Source organism: Chrysochloris asiatica, unplaced genomic scaffold, assembly GCF_000296735.1.
Source record: "Chrysochloris asiatica unplaced genomic scaffold, ChrAsi1.0 scaffold00104, whole genome shotgun sequence".
In the NCBI taxonomy this organism is placed as follows: domain Eukaryota; kingdom Metazoa; phylum Chordata; class Mammalia; order Afrosoricida; family Chrysochloridae; genus Chrysochloris; species Chrysochloris asiatica.
The window spans coordinates 8,805,980-8,831,174 of NW_006408622.1; the positions used below are offsets into that span (position 1 = coordinate 8,805,980).

The 25,195-nt window shown below is 37.7% G+C and overlaps 1 protein-coding gene and 1 pseudogene across 1 annotated transcript in view; one reads left to right on the top strand and one right to left on the bottom strand.

Annotated features, from left to right (window-relative positions):
* UBA2 (ubiquitin-like modifier activating enzyme 2) overlaps positions 1 to 25,195 on the top strand; it is a 48,414-nt gene that overhangs the window by 8,284 nt on the left and 14,935 nt on the right. Inside the window, exons 2-8 of the mRNA XM_006867320.1 lie at positions 1,710 to 1,793; positions 2,946 to 3,016; positions 4,435 to 4,499; positions 7,493 to 7,593; positions 10,903 to 11,024; positions 20,330 to 20,397; positions 20,894 to 21,009. Coding sequence (XP_006867382.1) covers positions 1,710 to 1,793; positions 2,946 to 3,016; positions 4,435 to 4,499; positions 7,493 to 7,593; positions 10,903 to 11,024; positions 20,330 to 20,397; positions 20,894 to 21,009 — 627 coding nt within the window. The remainder of the gene's footprint in view (positions 1 to 1,709; positions 1,794 to 2,945; positions 3,017 to 4,434; positions 4,500 to 7,492; positions 7,594 to 10,902; positions 11,025 to 20,329; positions 20,398 to 20,893; positions 21,010 to 25,195) is intronic.
* On the bottom strand, positions 23,266 to 24,227 carry LOC102837607 (annotated as a pseudogene).

Below are 25,195 nucleotides of genomic sequence, written 5' to 3' on the forward strand. Positions count from 1 at the left end.
AGCTGATCTTTGAAATTTTCTGTTCAGCTCTTGGACCTCCTCATTTCTTCCATTTGCTTTAGCATCTCTGTGCTGGAGAGCAAGTTTCAGTGTCTCTTCTGACATCCATTTTGACCTTTTTCTTCTTTCTTCTCAATTACTTTTTGCTCTTTTCCTGAATGATGTTCTTGATGTTATCCTATGAGTCTTCTGATCTTCGATTTAATACATCAAATCTATTCTTCAGATGATCTCTAAATTCAGGTGGGATATATTCAAGGTCATATTTTGGCTCTAGTGGACTTGTTTTCATTCTCTTCAGCTTCAGTTTGAATTTGCATACTCTGTTCCACAGTCTGCCACTGGCGTTGTTTTCACTGATATGGAGCTTTTCCATAGTCTCTTTTTGCAGTTGTGGTCAATTTGATTTCTATGTATTCCATCTGGTGAGGTCCATGTGTATAGTCATTGTCTCTTATGCTATTTGAAATGAACAAATCACTAGTTTTGCAGAATTCTATCATGTGTTCTCCAGCATCATTTCTATCACCAAGGCCATACTTTGCAACTACTGATCCTTCCTTTTTTCCCCCAACCTTTGCATTCCAGTCACCAGTAATGACCAATACATCTTGATTGCATGTTTGATCGATTTCAGATTGAAGACATTGGTAGAATTCTTCTGCTTCATCCTCAGGATGTGCCCTTTGGTGTGGTATACATTATTATATATGACTGAGCCTTTTTTAAAAAAAAAAAAAGTTAAAACGAATAGAGAGAAATACTGTTGAGTGACAGAAAATGGAGGGGTTTGTAATCATTGTAATTAAACAAGGTATATGATTTGTTGAATGTAAAACTGATTATCTGCCCAGTAAGCTTTCACTCAATTCACAATAAAAACTTACAAAAAAAATTTTTTTTTCGTAGGATATCATCCCTTGCTAACCTTGAAGAATAAGTAGGTGCATTGTTGTGATGGAAAAAATTCCTTGGCACAATTTTCTTGGCCTTTTTCTCATCAGTGCAATTTTCAGTTTTCTTAAAACATATATATTAGCCCCCTTAGTGTCGTCATCTTGTGTCTTTCAAGAAAATCTGTCTAGGTCACCTCTTTGGAGTCCCTAGAAGCAGTGCCATAACCTTCTGAAATGACCTCTTTTGCTTTGAATTGAACTGGCCCAGCAGTTCCTCTCAGAAATCAGTGTTTGAATTGAACTCCCCCCCCATTCCCCCCTGTTCTCCCCCACCACCCACCCAAGGCATTTGACAGAGACTTGTTACATTTTGGCTCATAGGTGACCCTGTGTAGGGTTTGGAGGAACACCTGAATTTGAATTGCCACCCTTGTGCCTTAAACCGACCTTGTGGTCCAGTGCATTATCCCACAGTGCCACACCAGGACTCCTACAGAGACTAAGACAAGAGTTATTACTGAGTGACCTTGTATGTAACCACCCACTCATTACAGAGACATGTTTAAACCTGTTTTCTTTGGAGTAAACCTGTTCATGTATTAACTGGAACCCTAGTAGCAATGTTTTGTTTTGTTTTCAAACTTATCCTCATAGGTATTAAATTGTTTTGACCAATTTTATTAATTTTTCATGATTGGTTCTGAAAGTCTTTTCTCTGCTAATGTAGTGTCAGTTCTGAGTCATAGGTACAAAATTGTTATATTCAAACATAGTAGAAAATGTGTGATTCATGTAGAAATTTTGCATTTGTAGATTGATCTGGATACTATTGATGTCAGCAACCTCAACAGGCAGTTTTTGTTTCAAAAGAAACATGTTGGAAGATCAAAGGCCCAGGTAACTATATTTTTCTTAAGTTTCTTTAGCCTTTTGTTAGATTTTCTATTTAGACCAAATTCACTCTGACTTTACAGTAGAATGGGGATGATGGCTGTAGTGATCTTTTTTTAGCTGTTAGATTCTGAAGAATAAAAACATGTAATGAGAAAGCTTTTTTGATTTGCTCTATAGAGGAAATACATATACTCTACTAGTGCTGTGGTTTTAGTTTTTATATTTAATAACTTACATATTTAAATTTTTTAGCATGAGCACTTGAAGGCTGGCTACTTCTGTACTAGGGACCTAGAGAAGCTACAGCCTCTATGCTGTTACTGTACTGAAAAGGAGTCAGCCTTCTGTGAGGCTCCGGCCATCCTTCAGTTCCTTGATTGATTCCTTCATGATAGAGGGTCTTCAGATATCTTTTTCCTTTACCTCTCTATCCTTTTGGCAAACTCACTCATTTCTTAATCTTTTTCCTTTACCTCTCTATCCTTTTGGCAAACTCACTCATTTCTTGTTTTCATTTTTTATATACTTTGACTCCCTTTTCAATGCCTAAACATTTGTAAACTAAGTCAGGGCTTCCTTTCATAACAACTGCTATTTTTCCTGTGTGCCACTTTTTAATAGTTTATACTTTTATTAATCTGCATGATTATTTGCTTAATATCTCTTTGTTCACCATTGTGCCTTACAAAAGTCCTAGTATTTAGAAAGATGTACAGTTTATATTGTTAATGAATAATGAATGGCACTTGGCTACAGAATTTTAATTTTGTTAAAGCTTGCCATATATGCAGGAATATGTGGGAAGGTTCTCCCATTATTTCATAAATGTGAGTATAAATGAAGTTGTAGTTCTTTAGTTTTTAGTATAAGACACTATTAAGTTAAATGTGTGTTGCTGTTGTTAAGTGCCGTCAAGTCTATTCCAACTTATAGTGACCCTATGTAGCGTTTCTGAGGAACAGCTGGTGGGTTTGAACCACGGACCTTGCAGTCCAGTGCTTATCCTGCAATGTCATACCAGAACTCCAATTATCTATATAGAAACCAGAAATTGTGTAGAGCTTACTCAAGAACGAGAGTATTAAGTATTTGCCAGAAGTAGCTTTCAAATACAGGCAGAAAAATTGTAATCATTTGTGTTGTTTGTTTTTCCAGGTTGCCAAAGAAAGTGTACTGCAGTTTTACCCAAAAGCTAATATCATAGCTTATCATGACAGCATCATGAGGTATGTTCTAAATACTGTGTTGTAACACTGTGTTTGCAATAGTTTTAGAATTAAATAATTTTTTAAATCATAGATTTTTTATTAGCCAAATACATAAACCAAAGTCATTCTGCTGTTTTACAAAGTGGAGTGTTCTTCTAGAATATTTAAAATGTGGGAGTGTGTGTCCATATAAGTGGCATTCTTTTGGTAGCTTATGCAACTTGGATTGCTAACCGCAAGGTTGGTGGTTCAGCCCCACCAGCTGCTTTGCAGAAACCCTATACAGGATAGCTGTGAGTCAGATCCAACTTGACAGCAGTTAACAACATTCATATGTTGAATGGTTTAGGTAAGAGGTAAGAAATTTTAATAAATAAGCTATTTGGAAGCTTACAAAGGATTTTGTATTCTTGTTTTAAACAGAAAGATATTAAAAACTGAAATAGTTAAATGTGATGATTCAGATAATTTTCTAAAATAGTTGTCTTGTTTTGATTGGTTTTGTCTTTTGTCTTTTTCAGTTTATACTCCCAAAATACTCTGCTTATTAGCATTCTGTGACTTTAATGTAATGCTGGGAATTGGAATGGGTTATAGGGTTAGTGACTTTCACGGTTCTTAAATGCACTCTGATCTTAGTGAAGCTATGTAGAATAAATATATGATTTTATAGGTGTTGGGGCAGAGGAGCCCAGGCCTAAATTGTAGTCTCAGTCATAAGTAAATGCTGTTTAAAATAACTAGTCCTTGTTTGGTGTTCATACATTCTTAAGGAATTTCTATTGCTAGCTTATTTTTATCCTCTGGATGTTTGTTCTGCAAGCTTGTGTATAGCCCTACAACTCTTGTGCTGCTTAAAGAAGGGACCCTGGGGGCCTTAATCCTCCTTAGTCCTGACTATGTGAGGTGAAGCCAGAGGTCAGTTAGATCCTGGGAATGTATTCTTTGCATGTTCCCAGGCACTTACTGCCCAGGGAAGGCCTAGTGGGACTAGTGAAGTCATGCCATTATTCTGCCACTTTGAGATCTTGCTCTTAAACTGGCCAGAAAGGATGTTTAGTCACTTGTAGGAATATTGGGAAAATAATTTCTTTAAAACCTGCTTACCACATTTGGGAACTCTGGTAGTGTGGTGGGTTGTGACTTAGGCAGCTAACTATAAGGTCAGCAGATGATGAGGATTTCTATAAAGATTTATACCCTCACAAACCCAGTAGTACAGAGTCACTATGAGTTGGCACCAGCTTCATGGCACATAACCGAATAACCACTATGTTTAGGCAAAATCAAACCTTACCAATATAATAGTTACCCTAATGTAAGTTATTTTTGCACTTTTATTATTCGTTTATTATGCTTTTCAGGACCCTGTAGTATTCTTTCAAGGTTATGTATAAATAGGTTGTTTGGTGACCCTTTTCTGTTTTGCCTTGTAGCCCCGACTATAATGTGGAATTTTTCCGACAGTTTATATTGGTTATGAATGCTTTGGATAACAGAGGTAAGATTATTTATAATACTTCCAAATTTGAAATGTTTGCCCTTCCCTGTATCAAGCCCATTTACAAAGTTAGTATTAATTAAAATATTTGCTTTGAATTGGAATGTATAGGCTGAAAGAGAAGATAAGGTTTAAAGTTTATCAATAGATTAGTTTTACCTGCAACTGGTTTGTTCCAGACAAGAAGTTTTTCTGCTGTTCTATAAGAAAGTATAATTGTAGGAGAACTCTAGCAAGTTAAAGAGTCAGAATATATAGGCATATTGTGTGTGTCTTTGTGTGCTTGTTTTAAATTACTTGAGCATTGTAATTTATGCGGAGACCTGAAAAATGAATGTCCAAGTCTTTGCAGAGACCACTGAGGTTTGAACTTCATCAAGGCTCCCAGGTAATTCTGAAGGACAGCCAGGCTTAAAAATTGCTGGTTGGGGGAATGATTTGAAAGAATGCTGAGGTTAATATTATTGTTGTTAAGTGTCATTGAGTCATTTCCGACCCTTGGCAACCCCTGTATAGGGTTTCCAAGGAGCACCTGGTGAGCTTGAACTGCTGACCTTGTGGTTCAGACTGACCTTGCAGTCCAGTGCATCAACCCTCAACGTCACACCAGGACTCCGAGGTTAATACTAGGGGCCATGATTCTCATAAATTACTTCAGGTGGCTCTGGTGATACTAACTCTGAGACTCGATTTTATTAGCTATACACATTTTAAACTTTTAAAGCTTTTCATAATATTGCACAGTAGTTCTTATAATCAAGTATTAGAGAAGAGTAAGTCATAAAAGTATTGCTATAAAATCATAGAAACTTTTAAGCAAAAATATCAAAATGTGAAAATCCATTGTTTTGTGACATATTCTCTGTCTAGATCCATACAGTTCTGAAGGTGGTGTTTTAGTCTTTGTAACCCTTCCCCAAAGAATTCTTTCTGCACTCTTCAATTTACACCATGTCAGAAACAGCAGTTTTGTCATCTTCAAAAGGATCAAATCTTGTGCCTTTTAAATATTTAAATTTTGGGAACAAGAAGAATCTGAAGGGGCAAGATCGGGGCTGTAAGGGTGGATGATGGGATAAGGAGGTTTCCCAATGAAATTCTTGTAAGACATCCCCTGGTACCCTCAAAGAATGAGCAGGTTTATTGTTGTGATGAGGGATAAAATGTCCTCAGCACAATTTACCTGACCTTTCTTTTTTTTTTAAGCAACGAAATTTTCAGTTTTCGTAAAATTTAACAAGCCAGCCCCCATGGTTGCCCTGTGTCCTTCAGGAAAACGTATCAAGATGACCTCTTGGCAATCCCAAAACACAGTTTCCCTAAACTTGTGTACTGACTTCTCTGCTTTTCACATGTCCAGTAATTAGTTTGGAAGCCACTGTTAGATTGACTCTTGTTTTGAAGGCACCCTAACAAGACTAAGACAAATATATCGCTGAGAGAACTTGTTTGTAGCCATCCACTGATCACAGAGACATGTTTAAACAAGTTTTGTTTGGAATAAACCCATGCATGTACTGAAACCTGGGTAGCAATACTTTATGACTTGCCCTTGTGTAGCCAGTTAGTGTTTAACAAATCTGTGCATTTGGAAGGTGGAGGTGGAAATACTTAAAATTGCTTGACGTGTAATTACTTTCATGTGTAAAAGAACATTATCAGGTGAATTGTTTGGATATTTGGCAGGATTTATCAGTAAGTAAATTATAGTTAGCTATATTTATGTTCTGATTTGTATTTCTTTTGAAAGCTTTTTGTCTTGGGCTACTTTTATCTGTTTTAAGAATATAAGATCATTTTAAAAGGCAAAATCATCTGTAATTATTCTCAAATTAACTATTTGGGGTCCAATACAAAAAAGAAAACACATGAAGGTAATATAAGTCTTTTAATCTGATTCATTTTCTCACCAGCCTTCAATTGCCTTAATAGTTTTAAGTTGAGAATCCACACTGTTCATTCACTTCATGTTTTATCGAATATTATAATAATGGAGCCCTTTCAAACCGACCTAGCGGTCCTGGTGTGGCACTGTAGGATAATCACAGGACTGTAAGGTTGGTTTGAATCACATTGGCGGTTCAGATTCACCAGCTGCTCCTTGGAAACTCTATACTGGGTCCTTGTGAGTTGGAACCAGCTCCATGGCACTTAACAGCAACAACAAGGACCCCTGGGAGCGGAGTGCTTAAGTGTTGGGCTGCTAACCACAAGGTCAGCAGTTCAAACCTACCAGCTACTCCGCAGGAGAAAGATGAAGCTTTCTGCTCCTGTAAAGATGTACAGCCTTGGAAATCCTATATAGGGATGGACGACATGAGTCGGAAATGACTTGACAACCCATAACAACCACCCCCACCAAGGGCTTCACAGGACCCTGGTGGCATCGAGATTTAAGCACTCAGCTGCTAATTGAAAAGTCAGCTGTTGGAAACTAACAGGTGCTCCACTGTTGAAAGATGTGGAGGTCTGCTTCTGTAAACACCACAGCCTTGGAAACCCTGTGGGGCTTTCTGTTCTGTCCTATAGGGTGACTTTGAGTCAGAAATGACTCAACAGCAGTGAGGTGTTTAAGACAAAGTAAGGGAGCATGGTGACTCTGTATGATAAACACTGAACTACGAACCAAAAGGGCGGCAGTTCAAGCACACCAGCCCCCCCCTTGGGAGCGAGATAAGGCTTTCTTTTCTGCTCCTGCAAAGATTTTCAGCTTAGGAAATCCTCTACAGACTCATTATTTTTCAGTCCCTACTCGACAGCATTAACAAAGTAGAATAGGTACAGCAAAAGTAGAGGAAGATGGCACTTTGAAATTGGAAAATTGTAGTCATTTTAGGGATGCTTTTTCTGTCATAAATTTGTGTTATAAATTCCTTTAGCTTAAAATTTTCTCAAGTGAATGTCTGTTTTTATGTGTAATTAACAGTTGTATTACTCTGATAATAACTGTAAGATAATTGCACAAACTCTTGCTAACTGGAATTTCTCTCTAGCTGCCCGCAACCACGTCAACAGGATGTGTCTAGCAGCTGATGTACCTCTTATTGAGAGTGGAACTGCTGGGTATCTTGGACAAGTGACTATTATCAAAAAGGTAGCGAACATTTTGCTTTTTGTTTTCCTTTGCAAGTATTTGTTTGGACTTTAAGGAGGAAACAAGTAAACTTTTTTAAAATTCGTATGAAATTAATTAGCAGGTCAGCACCCAAGACAAATATTGTATACCCATATAAAACTTGTTAGGAGAATCAAGTTGGTTTTCTGACTCGTCGTGACCCATGCACACCAGAACAAAACACTGCCTGGTCCTATGCCATCGTCACAATCGTTGCCTTGTTTGAGCCCCTTGTAACCTGTTTTTTCAATCTAATCGAGATATTCCTCTTTTTTGCTGACCCTCTGCTAATTAATGATCTCCTTCTGATAAGATCCAAAATACCTTGAGACGAAATCTTGCTGTCCTTAATTTTAATTCTAAGATACATTCTGGATTCTGGCTATTCTTCCAGCATAGATTTGTTGGTTCTTTCAGCAGTCCATGGTAATTTCAATAATCTTTGTCAACATAGTAAATCAAATACATAAATTGTTCCTTAGTTTTTATTCATTACCCAGCTCCTGAAAGAATATGAGGCAACTGAAAATAACATAGCTTGGGTTAGGCCCTCTTTAGTCCTCAAAGTGATGATACCTTTGCTCTTTAGCACATAAAAGAGGTCTTTTGCAGCACATTTGCCCAATGCTAGGAGTCTTGGGTGCTGCTGTGGATTAAGGCTTTAGACTGCAAGGTCAGCAGTTCAGGCTTATTAGTCGCTCCTGGGAAACCTTGTACAGGGTTGCTATGGATCGGAACCAACTCAGCGGTACTTAACAGCAGCAGCAACAGCAGTAATGTTTGGATTTTCTGACTGCTGCTTCCATGGATCCAAATAAAATGACATTCTGGACAGACAGCTTTAGGTCTTCTCTGTTTATCATGATGTTGCTTATTGGTCCAGTTGTGAGGATTTTTGTTTTCCTTGTGTTGAGGTACAATCATACTAACGCAACAGTAAGTGTTTCGAGGCCTCTTTGCTTTCAGCAAGTAAAGTTGTTCATACATCTTCCTCTAATCCTGATGCAGCATTCTTCTTCATACAGTCCAGCTTCACAGATTATTTACTCAGCACAGCATTCGGATTGAATAAGTATGGTAAAAAGATACAACCCTGACACATATCGTTCTTGATTTAAAGGATATAATATCTTCCTTGTTCTATTTGAATAATTATTTCTTAGTCTGTTGATAGTTTTTAAATGAACACAGTTTTTAGTGTTCTTGTCAATTTTATTACTGTTTGTAACTTAATAATTCAATTCTGTATATCTACTCCAAAATTATTTAGGCAAAGAAACCTCTTAGATCCATGCCATATCAGCCCATTTAGCTTGTACTCAAATCCTCAGACTGGTAAACATAATAAATTTGCCTTTTAAAATTCTTTGTAGCAATGACACAAACTACATGTCATGCTATATTGATAAAAGTTGACTTCTAAAAAGTGACTTTCTTTAGAAAAGTCTTCATTCAGAAATTTGAAGAAACCTTGAAAACCTTCGTGGTGTAATTATGAAATATTTCATACATTTTGATAAAACATGAGACTAGGAGAACCGATGCTCATATACCCATAACCCAGTTGTATAAAATCTCAACTTTTAAATTAATTTGCTATCCTAGTCTTTTTTGTTTTAATCATTTTATGAAACTAAACATGGATAAATTTAAATAATCTTTTTGGTAGTTTTTGAAACTATAAATAAAGGGCATTCTTCTATAATTAAGGAGTTCTGGTGTAGCACTATAAGATAAGCATTGGCCTGGTAACCACAAGGTTGGCGGTTTAGACCCACCAGCCATTCCTTGGAAACTCTATACAGGGTTACTGTGAGTCGGAACTGACTTGATGGCATTTAACAACAACTATATTTAAGGAGCTTTGGTGTGGCACTGTAGGATAAGCACTGTACTGCTAGGTGATTCAAACCCACCAGCCATTCCTTAGAAACCCTATATAGGGTCACTATGAGTCAGAACAACTGAGCAAGTATATTTTAAATATTTTTTGTTTCTATAGGCTGTAATTTTTTTTTCCCCGGCAGTTTACTCATGTTGAAAATTGTGGCTCCATTTGTTTTAACTGTTAAATATTGTGCTTGGATGCTTAGTTAGTATCCTCCTATAGAGACTGACAATGTTAGTAAAATTTAGTTGGATCACTGGATTCTTTTCAGTATCTGCTGACAGGCCAGGGCAGTAGTTTTTTTTTTTCTTTCTTTTTTTCAATAGAAGGGAACGACTGTTATATTAGCTATTCCACAAAAGCATATTACAAAATGAGGGCCAAAGAAATAGTATTATAGAGCAAACCCTGAATTTGCTCTGATTCATATTAACATAAAATACTTTCTGGTCTTGGTTTTTAAAGCACTAGAATAGAAAAGAACCATGCTTTTTACATTATACCTCATTACTTTGGTCCTGAAACACCAGTTGAAACCTGGTTGAGGTGAAGAGAGACGATTATTTGGGCAGTTTTGAATAACTGTCTTAGGTGCAGTAGATTACCAGGGTATAGATTCTTTATAAAAACCAAAGCTCCTGCCATCAAGTTGATTCTGACTTAAAGTAACAGATCGCTTTCTCCATTGGAGAGCCTGGTGGGTTTAAACCACTGACTTTTCAATTAGCAGCCCAATGCTTACCCCACAGCACTATAATGCAACTTTAAGTGAGATTATTTTGTTAACAAAAATAGACTAATTTGGTGTGGTAATACACAGAGCTAGGCAATTATGAGGGTTGTTGTTAGTGCCTTCGATTTGATTCCGACTCATAGTTACCCTGAATAGGCTTTCTGAGCTGTGGCTGGTGAGCTTGAACTGCCGACCTTGCTGTTCCGATTTGCAGTCCAGCGCATTAACACATTAATTCTCATGAGGTTAGGACTATGGTATTTACATAAAGAATTGCGTTTCACTGCTTTGAATGGTTATTTGTGGAGAGCTGTTGGTTTCTTTCAAGTTTTATTTCTGTTTGTTTAGTGTGATCAAAATAAACTTCTCATACTTTACATTCATGTGCAGTCATTTTTATTTTACTTAGTATAACTAATTTTAGCCAGACCAGGAGTCAGAGGAATTCTGGCTTAGCCTTAGCTGTGTGACTATAGTTGATTCAATATGCTTTTGTGTGAAGAGTTGTTTTAACTGTAAAGAATTTTGGAGCGGCTAATATTATCGAGTTTCTTTTGTAATATAAAATCTTATTGGAATGCATATGAATGAAAGAAATGTTTACGATTATTATATTACCTTATAATGTTGAGAAAACACATCTTTTTCTCATTTCCTGAATTGGCAGGGTGTAACCGAGTGTTATGAATGTCATCCTAAACCAACACAGAGAACTTTTCCTGGCTGTACAATTCGTAACACACCTTCAGAACCTATTCATTGCATCGTTTGGGCAAAGTATTTGTTCAAGTAAGAGTGACTGTATTTCTGGGTATACTTTTAAGTACTAATGATTAAAAATAAGGGTCATTTTATTTACATTGTACTTATGATAAATATTGGGTCTTTTAATATCATTAAGGAACACTTTGGTAGTTTTCTTGTGATAATTCTTAAGTGACTCAAATCAACAGATACTCATTATGTGCCTCTTCTGTGTCATGTGCAATTTAAGAATGTGGTGTGTTGCTTTAGGATCAGTACTGGAATGCTAACCACAAGGCCGGCAGTTCAAACCCACCAGCTGCTACTTGGAAACTATACAGGGTCGCTATGAGTTGGAAATGACTTGACGGCATTTGACAACAGTCTCATATTAAAGACAGGCATGTAATGAAATGCTTTTAAGTACAGGTTTCCCCTCCTATCCAGAAGTAGAATATTCCTATGATCCCCTTTGTAAGTTGAAATGGTGGAAAATGAAGAAGAAATTATTTATTTATATGGAACACTTTCTGAGCATTCCTATACCCCAAAAAAGAATACATCAATTGGCACTAAGAATAGAAGGAACACACATCCTATATGAAGAGAACTCATTTCTGTTCAGCACAGCTTCACTCTCAGTGCTTGGGTGTGCGCACTGCCTCTTCAGTGGCTTACTGCAAATAAACCTAGAATACGGTTTCCGGTTTTTGTTTTTTTTTTTTCATTTTTTTGTAAAAGCGAAAATCCTCTTCAGATTTCTTTGGGTTAAGGAAAGAAGGCACTAATGTAGGTCTTTCGTAAAAGAGAAGTGGCATAGAGCGAACTTCTGAATAATTGGGACCACCTATGTGTACATTTGGGTTAATGCGTCAGTCTGCAAAGCCGTTTGAACTGCAAGGTCGGCAGTTCAAGCTCACCAGCTGCTCCTGGAAACCCTTTACAGGGTCTCTATGAGTCAGAACCGACTTTGTTGGCACTTAACAACAACGTGTACATTTGAAATATAAAAATATATGCTAGTCACTGGCTGAAAAGGGAAACAATGTAAGTTAAAAGTACTTTTGGAGTTATAGTGAAAATACAACATATGAAACTTACAGATTATACTGAACAGTAATGGGAAGGAAATTTACAGGTTTTAACATACAGAAAGCTCAAAGGCTCTCTTTCCATCATCTTGGAGCCTGTGGAGGTCTGCTGGGAACAAGACTTCAAGACTGGCAAATAATGCCTTGAGAGAGTGTACAGCTTTTCTTAGAGTGGAAGATACTTAGGCCCAACATGAAACCAAATTCTGTTTAGGTAGAAATGTGCTTATGATAAAAAACAAAGAACAATCGTGACTCCCTGGCAGTAAACCAACAAAATCACAGTTATCTGGGGAAAGGCAACTTGTGTTCCTGGAAACAGCAGCATGGTTTGTGCCAAATTCTGAAGCAACCCTAATGCCAATACATACAGAATCCATGTGATACTGTACCTCTCAAGGATTTAAGCTGATTGAAAGGTAAATAAAGTTGTAGTTTTTGCTTTTTTTAAAAGAGGATCAACAAAAGCTGAAGATTCAACCTAAGTCAGAAAAAGAAACACAGAATAAATTTTTCAAAATTAGAAGGAGCGGTAAAATTGAGATAAAAGTAAAAAATGATAGCTGACAAGTTTGTCATTAAATGAGAAAAAGTATAAATAAGAACTGAAATGGGGAATATAATCTTAGTCATAACACCTATTAGAATACTAATACAGATAAAGTGTCACATATGTTAGCAAGGATGTGGGAGATAATGAATCCTTATCCATTGCTGGTAGGACTGTAATTTGATATAGCCACTAAGGGAAATGGTATAGCACTTCCTAAAAAAACGAGAAATAGAACTACCTAACAATCCCAATATCTAAGATATCTAGTAAGATATTTTAGATACCTCATAAAAGAATCAACAGACATATTTATACATATGTTTGTTGCACCATTAATCACAATATCACAAAAATAGAAATAACTTTAAGTACCCTTCATCAGATAACATGGATAAGAAAAATGTGATAAATACATAGAGTGGAATATTATATAATCTAAAGAGCAATGATGAGTCCATGAAACATAACATACATGGACAGGAAGGGCAAAATGCTAAGTGAAATAAGCCAAGCTCCTAAGGATAAATACTACATGATCCACTTGTAGAAAATGACAAGAATTGTTGTTGTTAGGTGCCAGTGAGTCAGAACCGACTCATAGCGACCTTATGCACAGCAGACCTGATCCTGGGCCAACCTCACTACTGTTGGAGTCCATGGACTATGTAGCGTTTTTGAGGCTGTATATCTTTTCAGAAACAGAAAGCATCACCTTTCACCCACAGAGTGGTTGGTGGGTTTCAGTTGTCAACCTTTCAGTTAGTAAGTAGTCCAGTGCCTATCATACAGTGCTACCAGAGTGCTGTAGCAAATATAGCATGACCACAGTAAATAGTGTCCTTGAGAAGACCTCAAGTGGAAAGAATCTCTGTACTAAAGAATTTGATATATATATAATATGGTAACAACTTCAGCAAGACCAAAAAACGAGTGTATGATTACATACGATTGATGCGTTTTCGGCATATAGTTATATGGTTTGTTGTTGTGTTACACTCCAGTTGGTTCTGACTCTGAGCAAATCTGTATAGGGTTTCCAAGGAACTGCTGACAGGTTTAAACCATCAACTTTGTGGTTAGCAGTCCTGTACTTAAAACTCCACAGTAAGACTCCATAGTTACATGGGTAGGTACAGTTGTATTAGTGAGAACAGATAGAAGTATATATGTTGTTGTTAAGTGTTGTCGAGTTGGTTTCCATCCATAGTGACCCTGTATAGGGTTTCCAAGGAGCAGCTGGTAAGTTTGAACCGTCTACCTTGAGGTTCACACTGACTTTGCAATCCAGTGTTCATCCTACAGTGCCAAACCAGGACTATATGTAGCTGCAAATACAGATATTTGTGTGCATGGAAACAACCAAATAACCTACCAAGACAAATACCTTTCAAGATTGTTTTTCTAGGTTGCAAAGCTTAGGAGTGTACTTTCATGGGACAACTCAAGTCAGTTGACTCATACATAGTTTGCAAAGTTCATGTTATGTATGCTAATAAAGTGAATAACATCTGGGAACTTAAAAGCTTGAGAGTGGCCATCTAAGATACTACTATTGATCTATACTCATCAGGAGCAAATGATTATGGTTACCATAACCTTTGTAGACTACAAGTAGTCTACAAAGCTGATAGCCCACACAAGCCATTTTCTCACCTAGCCTGAGACAAGAACTAAATGGTTTATAGATACCACCACTGACATTTCTGAGTAATGTCTCAAGTGTCCCTGATAGAATGAATGGAAAATACAGAACAAAAACTCAAATTCATAAAAAGGACCAAACTAACCAGACCAATTGAGACCAGAAGAATCCCTGAAACTATTAACCTGAGATACTCTTTAAACTCAAATTTCCCGAGATCACATTAGGGACATAGCAAAGTGGCACACAAAATGAAGGATACTACCTGTGTAAGGATTGATTGAATACAAATTGAAATCTTTCAACAAACTGATGTGGCATTGGAGGCACTCACTCATCTGTGCCAAGAAATTTGGAAGATGGCTACCTGACCGACTGACTAGATGAGATCCATATTTTTGCCCTTTCCAAAGAAAGGTGACAAATGGAATGCGTGTGGAAATTATCTGACATTATCATTAATACCACATGCAAGTAAAATTTTGCTGAAGATACAAAAATAGCTGCAACTATACATTGACAGAACTCTTAGAGGTTCAAGTTGGATTCAGAAGAGGGCATGGAATGAGGCTTATCATTGCTGACACCAGATGATCTTGGCTGAAAGCAGAGAATACCAGAAAGATGTTTACCTGTGCTTTATTGACTATGCAAGCTGTGGACAAGCTGTGTGACAGGCTTTGCATTGCAGAGCACGAGTATTCCAGAACACTTACTTGTGCTCATGAGGAACCTGTACATAGACTAAGAGGCAGTTGTTTGAATAGAACAAGGGAACACTGAATGGTTTAAAATTAGGAAAAGTATGAGCCAGGGCTATATTCTTTCATCATACTTATTCATCCTGTATGCTGAGCAAATAATCCGAGAAGCTGGATTATATAAAGAAAAATGTGGCATCAGGATTGGAGGAAGACTCATTAACAACCTGCGTTATACAGATGGTACAAACTTGCTTGCTGTATGCGAAGAGGACGTAAAATACTTACTCATGAAAATCAGAGACCACAGTCTTTGGAATGGGTTGCACCTCAATATAAAGAAAACAAAAAATCCTCACCAGTGGACCAATAAATAACATCAAGATAAATGGAAAAAAGATTGAACTTGTCAAAAACTTCATTTTGCTTAGATCATAGAAGCAGCAGTCAAGAAACCAAATGATGATGTATTATTGCATTGGGCATATCTGCTGCACAAGACCTCTTTACAGTATTGAAGAGCAAAGATGTCATTCAAATTGACTGAGATGCACGTGCCTGACCCAAGTTTTGGTATTTTCAGTAACCTCATATGCACATGAAAGTTGGACAGTGAATAAGGAAGACTGTAGATGAATTGATGCATTTGAGTTGGCGGTGTTGGAGGGGAATATTAAAAGTACCATGGACTGCTAAAGGAACAAACCAATCTATGTTAGAAGTATAGCCAGAATGTTCCTAGGGATCCAGGATGACCAGTTTTCGTCTCTCATACTTCATATTATCAAGAGGGACCAGTCCCTGGAGGAGAAGGATATCATGTTCGGTAAAGTGGAGTGTTGGTGAAGGAATAGAGGAAGACACCCCACCCTCCATCCCCCAATGAGATTGGTACAGTGGCTGCAGCAATGGGTTCAAACATAGTAATGGTTGTGAGGTTGGCACAGGACTGGTAGTGTTTCATTTATTGTGCGTACGGTTGCTATGAGTCAGTACTGATTCGATGGCACCTAACAACAACAACTGAGTGAGACCATAATGTCAACATTTACTCTAAAGTAAAGATGGACCAGGAGCAATAGAATACTAGAAATGGATTGCCAGAACACAAAGAAAATGGAAAATGTCGCAAATTGTGAAAAATGTATCTGATGTCACTGAACAATGTGGAAAATGTTAAGTGGGGACATAACTTGCTGTATATACTTTCACCAGAAAAAACCACAGAAAAATAGTGGTTTTCAAAAAGATATATTTCATATAGATGGGGGTAGGGAGCGACACAACACAGCCATGCTAATTCGCTTAAAATTTTTAATGAATTGTATATATTCAATAAGGGAAGAAGAAAGAAATTTGCAAAAGTTACTCAAAGTAATAGAAAGTTTAAATAGTGCCGTAACTTTAATCAATAACTTTAATTTTTCTAAAGACAGTACTTTAGACATGGTTTTATGGGTGATTTCCATTATACTTGCTAGGAATAGATCTTTCTAATCTTTAAACTAACTCCTAGAGAAATAATAAAGAGGAACTAGTCCTTAGTTCATATGATAAGGTTAGCATGTTTGTGATACCAAAGGGCATTGTGGCATAGAAAGGAAAACTACAAGTTAGTCTTACTTATAAATACAGATGGAAGCACAAACTCCACTGCTATCAAGTTGGTTCTAACTCATAGCAACTCTGAGTAGGGTTTCTGGGGCTGTAAATCTTTATAGGAGCAGAAAGCCTCCTCTATCTCGTCCGGAGAGTCTGGTTCTAACTGTCAGCTTTCCAATTAGCAGTTCAGTGCTTATCCTACAGCACCTCCAGAGTTTATTTGTGCAGAATAATAGCATGCATATTTATAATAATAAAAAGTACACCTTTGCCAAGTATTTATTCTAGAAATTTAAGGGTGATTTAGCATTATGAATTTTATAAATGTGATATATACTTCATTAAAAAATTGGGGAAACTGTTAATCTGTATAGATGTAGAAAAAACATTTAATGAAAAATAAGCAAATACCTTTTTTGGGCAAAAATTCTTAGTAAAGTAAGAGGAAAATAAAACTTCCTCAGTCTTTTATTAATTAATTTCTACATGGAATTCTGGTGTGGCACTGTGGGTTAATGCGCTGGGCTGTGGGGGTCGGCAGTTGAGGCTCACCAGCCACTCCAGGGTCACTGAGTAGGAACCGACTCGATGGCACTTAACAGCAACATTAACTTTCACCTAATGTCCATTTTCTGTCCAGGATTCCATCAGACATTTAGTTGTCGTGACTCTAGACATTTTTTGGTGGTAATACTTTCTCAGACCTTTATTGTTTTTGAAGACCCTAACAATTTGAGGAGTACTGTCGGATGTTTTGTAGGATGTCCCCACTTTTGAAGTGTATCAGATGCTTTTTCTAAGTCTGGGGTTATAAGTTATTGAAGTCCTAGTGTGGCACAGTAGGGTAAGCACTGTAGTACAAAGTTGGTTTAAACTGCATACCCACCAATCACTCTTTGGAAGCCCTATACAGGGTTACTCCGAGTCAGAACTGACTTGGCAGCACTTAAAAACAACACCGTTGGTTATTGGGAAGACCACAGAAATGTCATGTTTATCACATAATATTCAGGGTGTTGTTAACTGTACCATAGAGTTGGTTCTGAGTCATAGTGACCTTGTGTAGGATTTCTGAGGTGCAGTTGGTGGATTTAAACCACCAACCTTGTGGTTAGCACTCGGTATATGTCCTACAGCTATTTATGAATATTGCTGTTGGTCCTGATTCTTTTCAGTTTATCTTTTCTCCCTCCTTCCATGTGGTATATTTGGGGAGGCGTTACCATGTGCAGCCCACACCTAAGGAATGGGGAATATTGCTGTAAATTATTTGAAGAAATTTTCCATGGGAGATTTATCTCCTTCCCTGTTCACTTAAATTTATTCAGCAATTTATTTCTTGTCAGTATGAACTCATGGGTATTTATTCTATATTTTGGCTTATATTCCAATGCTACTTTATTTACTTTGATGCTAAAATAGTTCCAGGTTTGACCATTGGGAGTTAGTTCTTTCCATTGGCTCCTCTGCTCTTTTGACATGGAATTTTGGTAGCATGGTAGTTACGAATCGGGCTGTTAACCTCAGGGTCAGCAGTTCAAAACTACTAGCTGTTCTGCGGGAGAAAGATGAGGCTTTCTGCTCCTGTAAAGATTTACAGCCTCAGAAACCCTGTACAGGGTCACTATGAGTCGGAGCCAACTCCATGGCACATAACAACAACAAATCAGTGGGTGATGTTTCCATTTGAGCACTTTCTGACTTTCTGGCACTATAGCATGCTTCAGATTTATCTTCTATGTTTTCTACCCCAGTTCTAGAGTCAGTTATTTCTCTAAGGAGTCCTGGTTCCTTTTAATGGAGAATCTTGTAAACTCCTAGTCCAGCAGTAAACTGGCTCCTACTGCCTGCCATTTGTTTACTTAATACAGATATTTTTAATGGTAAAAGTACAAAGCATCCCTCAGACAAGAAAATGATTTCTAGCATTGCTACTTCGGTGTGGTGGTATAATCAGGATCTTAGCTAGCACAGTTAAGACAAGAAAATACAAGCATAGGAATTGCGAGAGGAAGAAACAAAAACTTGTCATTTTGCTCCATAGAACCTACGGATAAATTATTGCCAATAATGACAATGTGACACATGACCCATCTACTCACCAGACCAGTTGCTGTTGAGTCCACGGATTCGTGACCCCATGTGTGTCAATATAACTGTGCTACATAGGATTTTAAATGGCTAATTTTTTTTTTTTTTTCAGAAGTAAATCAACAGGACTTTCTTTTAAGATGCCTCAATGTGAACTCCACCCCCCAACCTTTTTATTAGCAGTGAATTTGTTAACTGTACAACCCAGGGATGCTAGCCTACTAACCAATCTTACTAAAACACCAGTTGCATTTAATACACCCCATCAAATTTTTAGAAAGTGTAATAATCTAAAAAAATAGATGACACTGCAGGTTAATGTGATGGACAGCAAGGTTGGTTTGAACCTCAAGGTTGGTGGTTCATGCTCACCAACTGCTCCTCGGAAACCATATACAATCTCACTGTGAGTCGGGATTGACTCGATGGCACTTAACAACAACTATAAGATTATGTAGCTATAAAAGGTAAGCTTAATGTAAAAGCATTAAAATCATATGGTACCTGAGAATACATCTTAAGATATGTAACGCCCAATATTAAAAATTAATAAAGCTGTTCCAAAACATCTAAAGAAGTCCAAATAAAAAGAGAGGGAGAACATTCCTGCAGTAAAAGGAAAATTGATACATGACTGAAATTGTTTTACAGATCACAGATAAAAGAGGGAATTAAGTAAAAGGGGCATCATTGGAGCACTATAAACAATTTAAATCCAGATGGATTCAGTATTTAAATGTGACAGGCAAATGTAAAAACCACGTCAGATGGGTTTTTATCCTTCAATACAGGGAGTCATTTCTTAAGATATATAAGTGCTAGCCATAAAAGAAAGGATTGATTCAAATTCATTAATAATATCTCTTCATCTGAAGAAATCAAATGGTACATAAATAAGTCATTATAGGAGAAAATATTTGCAACATTATAATCAACTAAAGATTATTATACAGAATATAGTCTTGGAATTAGTAAGAAAATGGTAACCTGACAAAAACAATACGAACAAGCATTTCATATAGAGGGAAGTCCAAGCAAATAAATGCATGTTAAACCTTAGGACTAAATTGCAAATTTGAATATAAAACCACAGTGAGATCTATTTGCATCTCTTAAGAAAATATTAAGTCTGGCAAGGAAATAAGTTGATTGAAATTTTTACATGCTGTTTGGGAGTATAAATTGGTATAACCCCTTTAGGAGACAGCTGAGCATTTTCTTGTATATTAGGACCTCCTGAGATTGCATATCTTGTTCACCCCTTGGTTGGTTTCCATTGTAGATACTTTGATAGGAATGTTTGTGGACAGCCAGTTGTAGTTGTACTTTATAAAATATGCTATTCTGGCATTTGAGTATTTTCTGAGTTGGAATGAAAAGGCATTTTGCCTGTTTATTGATTAAAGACAAAATTGTGGAGTCTAGACGATGAGAGGTATAGGTCTACTAAAATTTAGCCTTGCTTCTGTTGTAGTTAAAATTAAGGTGCTCGTTACCCAAAAGGATTGCTATAATCCTTTTGAGTTTACAAAGTGTACTTCATAATTTGTCCACTCTTCCGCTAAACTTTAAAAATACATTATCTTAAATTAAGTGTGAGGAAAGTAGGAAAAGAACCACAGTTTTTCAGGATATTTTTCTACATAATGTTTACTACTCTTGAATCGTAGCCAGTTGTTTGGGGAAGAAGATGCTGATCAAGAAGTGTCTCCCGACAGAGCTGACCCTGAAGCTTCTTGTGAGTAGAGTATTTGGGATGTGTTGTTTTATTGGTGGTTGTTACTTTTCTGGCATTAATCTTGGTAGCTTAAGAGGGAAAGGAAAGTTGCTGCTTACATATTAGATGGGAATTTCTGGTGGTGCAAACATTAATGTGCTCACAGAAAGGTTGGCATTTAGAGTCCACCTAGGAAGACAGATCTGGCAATCTACTTCCTAAGAAATTAGCCACTGAAAATTCCATGGAGCACAGTTCTTCACTGACATAAATGGAGTGACTGGTCATAATCAACTGGTGCAGAAATCAAGATACAGAAAAATTTCTAGTTGTTTCAGATCTTAGTTTAGGACTGTGTTTAGAACATGCATGTGACCTTCAGTATGTGAGATGAGAAAAACATGCTAGAACTTCTTATCACGTAGGTGACTTCCATGGATAATTTCCTCTTTCTGAGAGTTTGGTGAGAGCTCTGTATTTATTGCGGTTAGAAATAACAATGGTGCTTGTTTTGTAGGGGAACCAATGGAAGCTGGAGCCAGAACATCTAATGAAGACGGTGACATCAAACGTATTTCCACTAAGGAATGGGCTAAATCCACTGGATATGACCCAGTTAAACTTTTTACCAAGGTTAGCTTTACTGTCTTTGTAATTGTGCATTGTGCTATAATAATTTTGTTTGTTTTAAAATAGTACATGAAATGGAGTTTAGTCTATTCTTTCTCTGTGTATGCCTTATGCTTTTCAAATATGCTGACACCAGGATAAACAGGTTTTGCCATTTTAGTGTCTGTACTTAACCAGTATATCATCTTTATTGTTGTTGTTAAAGTGCCTTTAAGTCGATTCTGACCCATAGTGACCTTATATAGGGTTTCCAAGGCTGTAAATCTTTACCGAAACAGAAAGCCTCATCTTTCTACTGTGAAACTGCTGGTAGTATCAAACTGCCGACCTTGAGGTTAGCAGCCCAACTCATAACCATTACACTACCAGAGCTCCTTTATGGTAGCTAAAGTACAGAGACTAGCATGTGTGAGGTGCCTTCAAAAAGTTTATGGAAAATTTTCATTATCTTTCAATTCCATAATTCCACAAACTTTAAAAAATGCTTTCATATACCCTCTTTTCTTGACTGTCTTTTCCTTGCTTGTGCTGGATTTTGTTTTCTTCATAACTGACCACTGATTCCTGCTACTGTTCTAATCTTATCTATCTTTAGTTGCTAATTTTTTCTCCTGGCAGTGTGATTTGACCTGTCTTGAATATTGTTCTCGTCTTGACGGAATCCCTCTTTATCAGTTACTTGCCTGCTGAATGTTTTTACTCTCCAAGATTGTTTAAATTGGGTTCACCTGAGAAAAATCAATGCATCTGAATTATGATCTTGGTGAAAAATACTGATTATACTATGGACTTCCAGAAGAACAAATAAATCTGTTTTAAAAGTGTGTGGCCAGAGGATTCCTTAGAAGTGACGATGGCAAGACTTCAGCTCACTCACTTTGGACATGTTATCAGGAGAGACTAGTTCCGGGAAGAGGACATCATGATTGGTATAGTGGAGGGTCAGCAAAAAGGGGGAAAGCCTTCAGTGAGACACTGTACCTACAACAATGGGCTCAATTATACCAACAATTGTGGGGTTGGCGCAGGATCAGACAGTGCTTTGTTCTGGTGTACATTGGGTTGTTGTGAGTCAGAACTGACTCGAAGTAGCCTAATAGTAACTATTATTGCTCAGTTAGGGCCTCTGGTCTGTATATATGTATTTATTCTACCTCAAAGCTAGCAAGCTTATCATAGTAGGTTTTTTTTTTTGTTTTTTTTTTTTTTTTTATTTTGTGGATTGAGTGAAAGTTTACAGGGCACATCATCAGCTTCACATTCAACCATTCATATAGCTTGTTTCATTACATTGATTATTATCCCCTCCATATATCATCAGTTTACAGTGTTTCTCTCTATCCTCTTTAGCTTTTTTTTCTTTTGGATGTGGGGGGACTTGCCTTTTTGGAATTTACAGTCTCGGCTTTTAGGGAAGGTTTTTACATTTGTCTGTGGATATCCAGGGCTCATGTATGAGATTACTAACAAGCATTACTGAATAATCAGATGAGGGACAGTTTGCTATGTCTACTAGGTAGCTAGAGTCTGATCCTCGAGCCCATGGTTTGGACGGTCAACAATGCTTGGGCCCACAGGGGCTTGGCCTTCTGACCGGGTCTGCACTGTCTGCATCTGAATCCTCCTTATTTATTGATTGTTTAAGGGACGCTGCCTGTCTTAGGTGGTCAGTGCGAATTCCTCAGTCTTACCAGTCATTGAGACTCATTGCAGCATGGCAATGGCTCTGTCTTAAGTAGCCAAGGTTCCACGTGATCCTTACCCGTCTCTGGCCACATGTCCAGCATAAACAGCCGCCATCCGAGGAAGGCAGGGAGGGAGGAGATCGGCTGGAGACCCCATGCGCCCGACGTTGCCGGCCCACCACCTGCTCTAAGGTGACCAAGCAGGATCACTATGCTGAGGTTCAGTCGAGTTCTTAGGGGATCTTACTCTCTAGCAGGGGTAGCAAATTAGAAGCCACTCGGTGTTCACTTTGAGAATTACTTATATCATAAATTTGAGCATGTAGCTGATGAATATCCCCAGACAAGTGTATATTGTTCCACAACCTCCTAAAATGCTGTTGGATTAAGTTCCAATCAATTTCTGGGTTACTGATCATAGTAGGTTTTTGATACATTATCCATGCTCCTTAAATCTCTTGATGTCTTTTTGCCTTCCTCATACTTAGCAGATGACCATAAGGATATATCAGCAGGTTTTACTCCATTTAGCATAAGTACACTATTGTGAGAATGTTTTCTCTTTACTGCAGAATCATTTCTTTTCCGTTTCCTATGTTGGGGAAAAATCTCTCAATTAGGGCCACCTCTTCAACCAAGGTGGGTAGGCTTTGTGGGTGTGTGGGTGTTTCTTGTCCCCTTGTATCTTAATCTCTTATTGTCCCCTTGTATCTTTGGTCTACATCTTGAATCTCCTTTCTTGATTCCTTCTGTCTGCTTTCAGACATACATTAGGTCCCACTCTCCTAAACAAATGACCTACTGTCTCTTCTAGCTTATACTTCATCTCTTTACTGAGTGGTACCAAATGTCACAGACTGACTTTTTAAACTTACTGCATTTATTTCATTTCTACGGTCTTTTCTTTGGAAAACATTTTCTATTTTGATTATTCAGTACATTATGGACAGTGATCATATTTTCCAATGCTGAAACACATGGATGGACAATTAACTGCTTGTAGGACACCTGGATCCAGCCATCCTGGTCTGTGTTGTACCGTCAGAATATGCCTGTCAGTCTCTGCAAGACGATGCAGCCCTGGATGAAGTCATCAAAAGCAATCTGCCCTTGTCCCTGTCTGTCAAACTTCCGAATGAGGATATCGTGAAACTGGTCCGAGAGCCAGTATCCAAAACCTGAAAGCGCCTGCTTGAGCTCGTACTTGTCAGTCATCCCAGAGTTGTCCCGGTCATAGGTGCGGAAGATGTTCTGCCAGTCTGTGTTGTACTTCCAATTGCCAGTGAACTCGCTGCAGTTCATGCTGGCCTTGTTCTCTCAGTTCAACATGGATATGATTGAGCAGACAGTCACTGGGTTAAATGGGGTCCGTGTCCTGTTGGACAGTGCCTGCTACGGCTTGTCCAAGATCACGTTGCTCCAGTCTTTGTCCATCCTCTGGAAGATGTTCCACAGGAAGCTTTGATCCGGCAACACCGAGCCTGGAGCAGGAGTGGTACCGGAGCCTGGGTTGGGGTGGTAGGGGTAGGCAACCATGGGCTGAGCGGCTGGGCAGAGGCGCTGGCCGTGTAGGAGAGACAAACTGGAGACTCCTAATACTAATACTTTGGGCTTACTCTCTTGTGTATAACGGATGGAGGTAGAAAACATCCAGCCTAGAACTTGAGATTCTTATGGAACATTGTTGTAGTTAAGTGCTATCAAGTCAGTTCCGACCTATCGCAACTCTATACAGGGTTTCCAAGGAATGGTTGGTGAGCTTGAACCGCTGCCGACTTTGTGATTCTAACTGACATTACAGTCTAGTGCATTAACCAACAGCACCACACCAGGACTCCTCTAAAGGGTTAGGGTTGTTCAGTAAATCATGTTAAGTGCTGTTGAGTTGCTTCTGACTCAGCAGCCCTATGTAGGGTTTCTGAGGAGCAGCTGTTGAGTTTGAATCACTGACTTTTTGGTTCAGATTAATCTTGTTGAGTATATTTTGATAAAACTAGGTCTAATATTTTATTATTTACCAAAATCAAGATTCTTATAGCTGGTGCATACAATAAGTACATTAAATCCGCAACAATAGTAAAATCCATTAAGGAAATGTAAAATATTAAAACCACCTGAAATTCTAGCATGTTTTCATTTGCTTATATGTATTAATCTCATATTCTACCTGTGGTAGTGTTTTTGTAATAACTGTTTTCTGGGGTTTTTTTGTTTTTGTTTTTTATGATTAAGGACTACTTCAATTATTTCAGTCATTTCTAGTGAATATAGTGGTTTTACAGAAGGTTCCACTGATAGACCCAGTGACAGTTAAGAGTTCTGAAATTTAAAGCGGATTACTCTTTGGCTACATAAAGGCACTATATATTAAAGTATATTACAAAGTGCAAACAAGGAGACATTCAGCAGAGCAAATACAAGCAGATTGTGCAAACAAGAGGGTCGAGAAACATCTCCTGGAGGTCAGTCCGAGGAAATAAGGCTGCCTCACTCAAATAAGAGGT